The sequence below is a fragment of the Cebus imitator genome, unplaced genomic scaffold (genome assembly GCF_001604975.1).
Source record: "Cebus imitator isolate Cc_AM_T3 unplaced genomic scaffold, Cebus_imitator-1.0 Scaffold217, whole genome shotgun sequence".
Classification (NCBI taxonomy): Eukaryota; Metazoa; Chordata; class Mammalia; order Primates; family Cebidae; genus Cebus; species Cebus imitator.
In genome coordinates this window covers 1,350,394-1,362,827 of record NW_016107532.1, presented here as the reverse complement: position 1 = coordinate 1,362,827, position 12,434 = coordinate 1,350,394, and the positions used below count along the sequence as shown (strand labels likewise).

The following is a 12,434-nucleotide window of genomic DNA, read 5'->3' as shown; positions in this document are numbered from 1 at the left end:
TCCAAAAGAACAGTTATTAGAGAGTATGGTGGGCAAATATTTCTAGACTTTTTGATATATACACATGTACGTTTATATAATGGGTTTTCTAATTTCCATTGTATTAGCTTATTTAACTAATATCTTGTAAACATTTGTATTCTATATATAGTGTTGTAATGAACATTCTTGTACATACCTGCATTTTTCCCAGTAAATTCCCTAAATGTAATTCCCATGTCAGAGTATCATCATTTAAAAATGTCATCACGTAAATTGCTAGGAGGTTATTAGCAGTTTGAGAGTACCAATTTTTTATACCCTGCTAGTAGTGAATTTTATCATTGTAATCTTTGCCATCAAGAAAAATACCTTGTTTTAACTTGCATTTGTTCATTAGTTATATTAAACTTCTTATCGTATGTTTAATGGCGTTTTGGATTTCTCTTTTAATGCTAGTTCAGGTCCTTTGCCTATGTTTCTTTTGAAATATTTGTGTGTTTTTGGTTTTTGTTTTACTGATGGGTAAAGCATTATTTATTAATAAATTATTATTTATTTATTGTTATTTATATTGTAAATATTTTTGCATGTTTGTAATCTTGCCTTTAACTTCATGTTGACTTTTACCATTCAGATGTAAAAAAAATTGAAGTAGTCAAATTTATTGTTTTTCCTTTATGACTTATGGGATTTGTCTTATTCCTATATGATAAAAAAAAAAAAAAAGTGTGTGGGATATATATAAAAGAATCTAACAATGTTCCTATATGGTGTGTGTGCATATATATATATTATATATATATAATATATATATATTATATATATATAATATATATATATATATATATTTTTTTTTTTTTTCCTTTGAGACAGGGTCTTGCTGTGTTGCCCAGGCTGGAGTGCAGTGCTGTGATCTTGGCCCACTGCAGCCTCTGTCTCCTGGGTTCAAGTAATTCTTGTGCCTCAGCCTCCTGAGTAGCAGGTTCTATAGGCATGTGCCACCATACCCAGCTAATTTTTGTATTTTTAGTAGAGACAGGGTTTTACCACATTGGCCAGGCTGGTGTTAAACTCCTGACCTCAAGTGATTTTGCCCACCTCAGCCTCCCAAAGTGCTGGATTACAGGCGTGAGCCCACGGTGCTCTGCCAATGGTTTATATTTTTAATGTCATGTTTAAAAAGTCCTTTACCACTAAAAAATTCTAAAGGAATTTGTTTATTTTTTCTTCTTATAATTTTTATATGTGATTAAAAGGTAGAAATCTACTTTTCCCTTTTTTTGCTAGTATCTGTACAAATGCCCTACCATCTTTTTAGTAACTTCCCACTGATATGAAATGCACATTAATCACAAACTATATATCCATATTATATAGATCTGTTTCTGAATTCTGTATTCTGTGCCACTGGTCAATCTGCCTCTGTATCTGTATGATACTGTTATAGTTCATGTAACATTGTAGTATGTTTCGATATCTGGTCAAGTTTCCCTGATACTCTTTCTGAAAAATTATGTGGCTGATTATGATTATTTTTTTAAGTGACCTTAGAATTTATTGTGAAATTCCACAAAAACAACTGCCCAAAAAAGCATGGGAGAGAACCTAGATGACCACTGTGCCACCATAAGACTATCCCCTGGAAGAGAAACAGGCCAAAAACAAAATTAAAAACCTTAAACTTGGGTTTTAGAGAAATTTGATGTCTGTAGATTCTGAACCCAGGAACTTGATATTACCATTTAATTTAGATCATCTTTTATATTTGTCTGTGGAACTGTGTAGTTTTTCTTCATAGGTATTCTCTGCATGTTTCTTAAGTTTGCTTTCAAGTATTTTACAGTTTTTTTTTGCTACTTTGAATCTGCTTTTCCCTCCATTACATGGTGTGATTATAATCAGTTGGGGAAGCTATCAATTTTGGTGTATTTATTTTGTATTTGGCCATCTTACTGAACTCCTTTTAATTGTTATAGTAGTTTTTCCATTGATTTGCTTGGTTTCCTTTGTGAATAGTTATATCATCCAAAAGTGACACTAAAAATCTTTAATATTTTCTAATATTTTTACCTCATATTTTTTCTTTTTTACATTGGCTAAAACTTTTATAATAACGTCTAATATGAGAATGTGTTACTTTGTTTTCTGGCTTTAATGAGAGGGTCTCCAGTATGGCACCACTAATTATGATGTTTTATATGGATTTTTTGAAAAACATACTGTTTATTGTATTAAAAATGGATAATTCCAATCTTTTTTTTTTTTTTTTTTTGAGACAGAGTCTTGTTCTGTCGCCAGGCGCCAGGCTGGAATGCAGTGGCGCGATATCGGCTCACTGCAACTTCCGCCTCCCAGGTTCAAGCGATTCTCCTGCCTCAGCCTCCTGGGTAGCTGGGACTACAAGTGCATGCCACCATGACCAGCTAATTTTTTTTTGTATTTTTAGTAGAGACTGGGTTTCACCATATTGGCCAGGATGGTCTTGATCTCTTGACCTCATGATCCACCCGCCTCGGTCTCCCAAAGTGCTGGGATTACAGGCTTGAGCACCATTCCCAGCCAGTTTTTCTATTTTTAGTAGAGACAGGGTTTCACCATGTTGGCCAGGCTGGTCTTGAACTCTTGACCTCAAGCGATCTGCCTGCCTTGGCCTCCAAAGTGCTGGGATTACAGGCATGAGCCACTATACCCAGCCAATTCCAGTCATTTAAGAGTTACCTAACACTGTGGATATCCTTTTGGGTATCCAATGGGAAGAGCCATAATTTTTCCCTCCCTGAAGTTAATATAATGAATTATATTAGTAGATTTGCTAATGTTGAACCATTTTTAGATTTCTGGAGGAAGTCATATGTAATTGTGGTGTATTATCCTTTTAGTATACCGTGGAACTTGTTTTGCTTGCATTTATTTTAGATTTTTGCATCTAAATATACTACAGTGAGAATAGAATTGAGAGTGAAATAAGCTCCACCTGTAAAGTCATGGGACAGGCCAGGCACAGTGGCTCCCACCTGTAATCCCAGCACTTTGAGAGGCCGAGGTGGACAGATCGCCTGAGTTCAGGAGTTTGAGACCAGCCTGGCAAACATGTTGAAATCCTGTCTGTACCTGTAATCCTAGCTACTTGGGAAGCTGAGGCAGGAGAATTGCTTTAAACCCTGGAGGTGGAGGTTGCAGTGAGCTGAGACCATGCTATTGCACTCCAGTCTGGGCAACAAGAATGAAACTCTGTCTCAAAAAAAAAAAAAAAAAAAAAAAAAAAAATTTAAAAAAAAAAAAAAAAAAAAAAAAGAAAAAAGTCATGGGATAATGTCTTAATTTTCATTTACCTACAGGATGGAAATATTTCCTATGTAGGGTTGAGGGTATTGTGAAGTTGATTTGTTGAACTCTACAAAGTAGTGGATAAATTTAGACTTACATAACTATAGAACCATTAAAATATAATGTCAAAGAATCTGAGTAAGATAGTCACATTTTTAGATAGGTTATAATCAAGTGATAATGTCGATGTGCTCTCCATAATTATTTTTAGAGATGCTTTTTAAAAAAAATCATTCATGTTATATTTGATAACTGTTTTTAGTCTGTTGCATGTTTGGGCAGTATCAGATTATCTTTCTCATGTTATTTGTGTGTTTCTTTACTGTTTTCCAGCGACGAGTAGAACAGCCCCTCTATGGTTTAGATGGCACCGCTGCAAAGGAGGCGACAGAGGAGCAGTCTGCTCTGCCAACCCTTATGTCAGTGATGCTAGCAAAACCTCGGCTAGACACAGAGCAGCTGGCACAAAGGGGAGCTGGCCTCTGCTTCACTTTTGTTTCAGTGAGTACAAAGCCTAAGTTAATTCAGATCCTTGCCATTGCCCTAGCACTCCTTGATGAAGTTGGATTAATTATTTTGATAGAGAGATAAGGACATATCTAGGGTTTTTTTAAAACATGATTTCCCCTTACTATCATTCCCAAACCTGTCTAATTCTATATCACTTCTAAATGTATTGTGTTTTTACTCAATCTCCCTTGGTTCAGGCTCCTGAGGGAGACTGCTTTGTCAAAGCCTGAACACACAATGGGAAGGAAAGCACAGTCTTAGATTGACAAAGAAGAAAATACAGATCAAATTGCATTAACAACCAAGATATAATTAAAAATAGAATCTCCAAGTTCCAGCCATATCTGTGTAAGTTAATACTCAAGTCAGTACAGTTTCAATATGTGGGCAGGCATTCTCACAGCAAGCTTACTGGTCATTTGCCCCATGTAGCATTTGGGCCATGTACACACTTGCTTTCTCATCCCTTCACAGTGTTGGTACCCTACCTTTCCCAGGAATATTTGGCTACCTATTTGCTCCTTTCAGCTTACTTCTTTCTCCATCTTTGAAGAACAAGAATTTGAGTATTATGAAAGTTTGACCTCATTTCATATGTACTGTGAATGCCATTTGAACCAACTGTTACTTTTCCTGGTTTTTGGGTCCTACTGAGTCACCAGTTTATTGCCAGCGGTGCCAGAGTAGTCCCATTTCCCTATTCCTATTCCACTTTTAGGGACATCTTTCAGAATTAAAGTCACCATTCATCCAAATTTTGTTCCAATTATAATCTAAGTTTCCTGTTTATTTGCCCTGTGGATTCTATGAGTCGTCAGTCCACACTCCACCAACTGTGTTCAAAAAGGTACTGAAAATAGTGGGTGTCTTAAGGAAAGAAAATACAAATAATAAAACAGTTAACCAGATAGGAAACTATTGTGTATGATTTGGAATTTTTTTGTAGTTATGGTAGCTTTACCTTAAGAAAGAGATACAACACTCTTTGAATAACGTCATTTTATTCAGATGGTTTTGTTGTAGCATTAATTAGCCACTGTGAGCTGACTCCACCATCTGTGTGGAGTTTGCATGTTCTCCCCATGTCTGCGTGGGTTTTCTCAGGGCACTCAGGTTTCCTCCCATATCCCAAAGACATGCTCATTAGGTTCATTGGTGTGTGTACAGAGTCCCAGTCTGAGTGAGTGTGGGTGTGTGTGTGCAACAAAATGGCCTCCTATCTAGGTCTGGTTTCTGCCTGCACCCTGAGCTGCCTGGGATAGGCTCTGGCTATTCACCACCTGTACTGGAATAAACAGATAAATTATTATCTTACTTTTTTTTCTGTCTGTAAAGTGGAACCCAGTATCTTTCTTGTTTTTGTTAATCCTAAATGTATGTAGAGCTCACATTTATTTCGTTGTTTAATATTAGAAGTGTTTTGATCTTTAATCATCAAAGGATGTGGAAACTTCTTGTGTGAAGGCAGTATAGTCCTTTCCTTAAGTAACAAAGGAAATATACATACTTTAAAAATGGGAGAATTGACCCGTATAATATTGTAAGAGGGACTGATAGCAGTGTGGAATAGTTCCTTTGAGAAGGCAGTGCACTATAGTATTGTTTTAGAGAATGTGTCATTCACACATTTTGAGATTGTTTATGTTTACCATATACTTACTTTTGTTAAATCTTTATTTTGGATCTAACTTTTCCAGGAAGAACCTTGGATAATCAAGGAGTTGTCTTTTTGTCATTGCCTTAAAAATTACCTCTTTTTCACTTGAGAGGAGTTACCTTTGTTTCTTCCACACATACTTACACGCAGTGCCCACCATGTAATGAGCACAAGATTTGGTCAGCAAGCACTTGTTCCCCTTTCCATCTTCGGTAAAAGGTATGGGCAGACAGGCTGCTGGTAGATGCGCATGAAGGACCACCTGCTTAGTCCTATCAGCTGACACACTCCACTATCAGAGAAGTAGCAGATGCTATAGCCACATTGTTCTCATATGGAAAGAGGTGGCAGAGACAAGTAACAAAATGACCGTGTATGAAGAAGGAACATGGAAACAGTATGAAAAACCAAAAGTCTAAATGCTTTGGTACAGTTCTGTTTCTCTTTGCTTCTCAGCAGTACCAGCCAGCACATAAGCTTAGTAGTATAAAGAAAGAAGACAGTAAATGGGTTAGTATTAATATACAAGTGTTGCAAATCAGTAAAGGAAAGCAGATTCTTAGAAAAGCACGTAAGATTGTTTTTTAAAAGAAGGCAAGTGGCTAATAACTTGAAATAATGCTCAATTTTGGCCATAGAGAAGTGCAAAATAAAACAAGATGACATTTTGACCTAGCAAATTGGCAAGGATTAATACATTTGATAGTTTTCAGTATAGGTGATAGTTTAGAGACACATACAGCTTTATTCTGTCTATAAATTGATGTAGTCATGTGGACAACTTGGTAGTGTATCTCAACGTTAAGTTTACATATCCTTGGGTCCAGAAATTCCATTCCCATAAAATTACACAAAGGTATTTGTTGAGGTATTGTTTATCATTGCAAAAAACCTGGAAGCAGTTTCCCTCCCAGAGTTTGAAAGGATATGACCTTCACATCAGAACTCATCTGATGCAATTCATTATCAACCGTTAGTCACTTCTTTCTTCTCTAAGCATACGGTCTTTACTTAGCTTCTACTCTTGATTTTTGCTCACATCCGCTATCTCCAAACCTTAGAGTGTTCCAGGCCTCTGTCTTCAGACTCATTTATCTACCTTCATTTCCTTCTTAACCTTCCTCTCTCTCTCTTTTTTTTTTTTTTTTTTTTTTTTTAAAAAAAAAAAAAACAGGTCTCAATCTGTTGCCCAGGCTGGAGTGCAATGGTGCAACCTCAGTTCACTACAGCCTTCATTTCCTGGGCTCAAGTGATTCTCCCACCTCAACCTCCCAATGGCTGAGTTTTGTATTTTTAGTAGCAACAGAGCTTTGCCATGTTGGCCAGGCTGGTCTCAAATTCGTGACCTCAAGTGATCCTCCCACCTCAGCCTCCCCAAAGTGCTGGGATTACAGATAGGAGCTACCACACCCGGCCTTCTTCTTAATCTCATCTAGTTCCTTTGTTATTAAAACTTCACTCCTATGTGCAGAGGACTTCCAAGTTTATGTCTCTAGCCTAGAGCTCTGTCCTGAATTTTAGGCCTGTGACAGTTGCCTCCAGTCATTTCCTCTTTATGTCTAACAAACATATCAAATTTAACATGTTCAAAACTGAACTCTTCCTTCTGTCCCGCACCTGAAACCTGTTTCTCCTACAGCCTCCGCCGACGCCTCCTCCTGCTGCTGCTGCTACCCCTCCTCCTCCTCGTCCTCTTCCTCCTCCTCCTCCTCCTTCCTTCTTCCTTCTTCCTTCTTCTCTCCCCCTCCCTCCCCTCCTTCCTTCCTTTTTTTTTTTTTTTTTTAAAGATAGAGACAGGGTATTGGTGTATTACCTAGGCTGTTCTTGAATTCCTGAACTCAAGTAATCCTCCTACCTTGGCCTCCCAAAGTGCTGGGATTGTAGGTGTGGGCCATTGTACCTGACCTCCACAGCCTTCTACATCTCAATAACTGTCAACTTTTCTCCTTCTAATTGTTACAGCTAAAATCCTTGGAATCATTCTTATCTCTCTCTTCTTTTTATATTATATCCCAAATCCAAATCCATCAGTAAAGCTTACTGATTTTACCTTCAAAATATGTTCATATATATATATATATATATATATATATATTTTTTTTTTTTTTTTTTTTTTTTTTTTTTCGAGATGGAGTCTTGCTCTGTCGCCCAGGCTGGAGTGCAGTGGTGCGATCTTGGCTCACTGCAACCTCTGCTTCCCAGTTTCAAGCGGGCTCTCCTGCCTCAGCCTCCTGAGTAACTGGGATAACGGGTGTGTGCCACCATACCCTGCTGACTTTTGTATGTTTAGTGTAGATGGGGTTTCACCATGTTGGCCAGGCTGATATTGGACTCCTGATTTCAGGTGATCCACACGCCTCAGCCTCCCAAAGTGCTGGGATTACAAGCATGAGCCACCGCATGGGGCCTATGTTCAGAATTTTACTATTTCTAATTCTCTTCACTACTGCCACTCCAACTTAAACCATTGTCTCCCACTGAGATAACTGGACTTCTTGCTTTGACCTTTGTTTTCTTTTAATCTGTTCTCAACAAAGCAGAGTGACTGGATTGAAATGTAAGTGCAGTCATGCCACTTCCCTGTTGAAAAGTCCTTAAAATGGCCATGCATGGTTTGCTTTCCCCCACCCTGGCATATTTTACTACAGTCTTCCTTTCGCATCAGATTCCATGCACCCTAGCCACCTTGTTTTCTCAAATACTCTCTCCTGGTGATGCATTCACCCCAGGGCCTTTGCGTTGGCTGTTGCCTTTTCCCTAACATTCTTTACCCATATATCAGCATGCCTGCTCCCTCAGTTCTCTCTGGTTTGTGTTCATATTTACTGTATTAGAGAGGCCTACCCTGGCCACACTATGAAAGAGCAACTTCTCCCTGCCCACCCCACCTGTTATCTATCTCCTAGGTCCTGCATTGTTTTTCTCCTTAATCTTATCACTAGCTGATGTACTATGATGGACTTTTGTCTGACTTCCCCCCACTGGAATGTGAGCTCCATCAGGTCAAGGACTTTGCTTTGTTCATTTCTGTATCTCCAATGCCCAGAACAAGACCTGCTCTAATAAGCACTCAGTGTAATTATATGTTGTAAGAGTTATTACTAAAGGCATTCTTCATAGAGGGACTGGTTAAATGAATTGTAATACATTTGTACAATGGAATGCTATACAGCTGACAAAAGAAATGAGGTAGCTGTATATATACACCAATGAAAGATTTCTAAATATGTGTTGATAAAAATAGCAGGTGGCAGAATATAAGAACTTGACCTTTTAAATGTTTAAAGTTATGACATAATTCTATGTTTTAACATAGAAAATTTGAGGTTTTATTTTTAAGAAAGAGGTCTTGCTAAGTTGCCCAGGCTGGGATGCAGTGGCTATTCACAGGCACGATCACATAGCATTATAGCATACTATAGCCTTGGAACTCCTGGGCTCAAGCAGTTCTCCTGCCTCAGTCTCCAGAATAGCTGCAGTGATAGGTGTGCACTACCACACCTAGCTCAGGGAAAATCATAAGCAAATAATTTCCTAAATTATAAAAGTAGAACATGAACATGGCCCACAAGATATTGAGGAGATGGAAAAGAGTGAAATTCTTCCCTTGGATTCCTCAGAGAGATAACTATTGTTGACAATTTATGTTTTGGATTTTCTAATGATCACTGTTTTAACATCAAATAATATGTTCCTTATTGGATCACATTTATTTATTGGTAGAGACAGGCTCTCACTATGTTGCTTAGGCTGGTCTTGAATTATCCTCCCCCCTTAGCCTCTCAAAGTGTGGGGATTACAGGCTTGAGCCACTGTGCCTGGCCTTGTTTAAATCAACTTTTAAGATCTATTTACTCCACATTATGAAAGACAAACTCAGCATAGCTTTCACCCAGTGTTCCTTTCTTTTTCAGTTTTTTAAGTTATTGTTACAGTGTAAGTGTGTGATATTTAGTTATTTTAACAATTCAGTCTTTTCTGCTTTGTAAAGTATTCTAAGACTTAAAGCAAAGAACATTTACAATATTATGATTGTTTCATTGTTGGGCATTGCAATATGAAATGATTTTATTGGACTCACTGAAAAGAAGAGAGACATTGAATTAGTTTGGATTGAAACAGTTCTAGTTGTCAAGGTCTACTGGATCTTTTTTTCCCTTAATGACAAGTCTCTTTATTTCCTTAAAACTTGTGTCTTTTAACATTATGCAGATGTTCTTCAAAACTTGATTGTTAAAAAATGTAGTTTGTTTTTTTAATGCCAAAGTATTTTAAAATACAATTCAGAAATCGTGACCTCCAATCTCTAACTAATTAAATAGGCATTTTAAAAAACACGTTAACATTTTGCTAGATAGCCAAATTAACATTGTAACATATCTATTAGCGTCTGTAAAATAGAACTTTCCTCTTATCATCCGTGCCTGTTGCTCTACACTGACATACGTTTCTAAAAAGGCAGGCTAAATGCTTAGTTCTTTCCTTTTAATTACTAATAAGGCTTTAATTTTTTTTTTTTTTTTTTTAATAAAGATGGGATTTCACCATGTTGGTCAGGCTGATCTTGAACTCCCAACCTCAGGTGATCCGCCCACCTTGCCCTTCAAAGTGCTTGGATTACAGACGTGAGCCACCACGCCCGGCCTAATTTTTTTTTTAAAAACTTTTAAAGTAGGTAGTTGTTTAGTGGCTATGCCAAATGGTGACAAATAGCTTTCTCTTCTTTGATTATCATTATGGCTTTATGGATTTTCATGGGTGTGCATCAGTAAATAGAATCCTCCTTTTTTGGTGCCAGTTGGTCATGGCTTTATCCTTTTACCCATTGATGGACATTTAGGCTGTTTCTACTTCTTGGCTATTATGAATGATGCTGCTATGAACATTCATGTACAAGACTTTGTATAGACGTACATTTTCATTTCTTTTGGATATATGCTGAAGAGTGAAATTACCAGGTCATATGGTAACTGTTTTTGAGGAACTGTCAGACTTCCACAACAGCTGCACCTTTTACATTCCCAGCAGCAGTACATCCCAGTTTCTCCCTGTCCTTGCCAGTACTTGCTGTTGTCTGTCTTTTTCATTACAGTCATTCTAGTGGGTATAAAGTGGTACCTCATTATGGTTTTGATTTGCATTTCCCAAATAACTGGTGATGTTGAGTATTTTTTCATTTGCTTATTGGCCTTTTATGTATCTTCTTTGGAGAGATTGCAATTCAAATCCTTTACCCATTTTTAAACAGTGTTGCCTTTATTGTTAAGTTGTAAGCATTCTTTATGTATTATGAATACTAGATCTTTGTCAACTATATCATTGGCAGATGTTTTCTATTCTGTGGGTAGTTGCTTTACTTCTTGATGGTGTCCTTTGAAGCACAAACGTTTTTAATTTTGGGAAAAGCCCAATTTATCTGTTTTTTCTTTTATTGCTTATGCTTTTAGTGTTACAGCCAAGGCTTTACCTAACCTAAAGTCATGAAAATTTACTCCTATATTTTTCTTCTATGTGCTTTATACTTTTAGCTCTTTTATTTAGGTCTTTTTTCCATTTTGTGTTAATTTTTGTGTGTAGTGTGAGGAAGGAGTTCCAACTTCATTTTTGTGCATGTGGATAGCCTATTGTCCCAACACCATTTGTTGAAAATACTGTGCTTTTACCGTTGAATTGTCCTGGCAGCATTTTCAAAAATCAGCTGACTTATAGCAAGGAGTTTATTTCTGGACTCTAAATTCGACTCCATCTATATGCTTGTTGTATTAGTTTGTTCTCACACTGCTGTAAACTACCTGAGACTGGGTAATTTATGAAGAAAATATGTTTAATTGACTCATAGTTTTGCAGGCTTAACAGGAAGCATGACTGGGAGGTCTCAGGAAACTTCCAATCATGGGAGAAGGTGAAGGGGAAGCAAGCACCTTCTCAGGAAAGAAAGAGTGTGTGTATGTGAAGGGGAAAGTGCCATGCACTTTTAAACCATCAGATCTCATGAGAACTCACTCACTATAACGAGAATAGCAAGGAAGAAATCTGCCCCCATGTTCTAATCAGCTCCTGCCAAACCCTTTCCCTGACATAGGAGGATTACGGTTCAACATGAGATTTGGGTGGGACACAGAGCCAAACCATATCACCTGTCTGTATGCCAGTACCACACTGTCTGAATAACTGTATCTTTGTAATAAGTTTTGAAATTGGGAAGGGTGAGCCTCCCAGCTTCATTGTGTTTCAAGATTGTATTGGCTATTTGGGATCTGTTGCATTTCCCTAGGATTTTTAAGATCAGCTTTTCATTTTCTGCAAATAAACCAGATAGGATTTTATAGCAATTGTGTTGAATCTCTAGATGAATTTGAGAAGTATTGCCTTTTTAACAGTATTTAAGTCTTTCAATCCATGAACACAAAATATCTGTTTATTTAGGTCTTTTGATTTCTTTCAACAGTGTTTTGCAACTTGCAATATGTGGTCTTATATTTCTTTCATTAGAATTATTCCTAAGTATTTATTATTTTTATGCTATTACAAATGGAATAGTTTTCTTAATTTTATTTTCAGATTGCTCATTGCTAGAATATAGAAATACAATTGATTTGGTATGTTTATTTTATTTTTTAATTTTTACTTTTTTTTTGAGACGGAGTCTTGCTCTGTCGCCCAGGCTGGAGTGCAGTGGTGTGGCCATGGCTCACTACAACCTCCACCTCCAAGGTTCAAGCGATTCTCCTGCCTCAGCCTCCCAAGAAGCTGGAATTACAGGTGCGTGCCACCATGCCCAGCTAATTTTTGTATTTTTAGTAGAGATGGTGTTTCACCATGTTGGCCAGGATGGTCTCAATCTCTTGACTTCGTGATCCACCTGCCTCAGCCTCCCAAAGTGCTGGGATTACAGGTGTGAGCCACCGCACCTATATGTTGATTTTCTATCCTGCTGGACTCATGATTTCTTTCTTTT

General features: G+C 37.4%; 1 protein-coding gene across 9 annotated transcripts in view; it reads left to right on the top strand.

Annotated features, from left to right (window-relative positions):
* Positions 1–12,434, top strand: part of TLK2 (tousled like kinase 2) — a 148,048-nt gene that overhangs the window by 63,248 nt on the left and 72,366 nt on the right. For all 9 annotated transcript variants that reach the window (XM_037745970.1, XM_037745969.1, XM_017549249.2 and 6 more), the window contains one exon: positions 3,643–3,810. In XM_037745970.1, the coding sequence (XP_037601898.1) occupies positions 3,643–3,810 (168 nt within the window). The remainder of the gene's footprint in view (positions 1–3,642; positions 3,811–12,434) is intronic.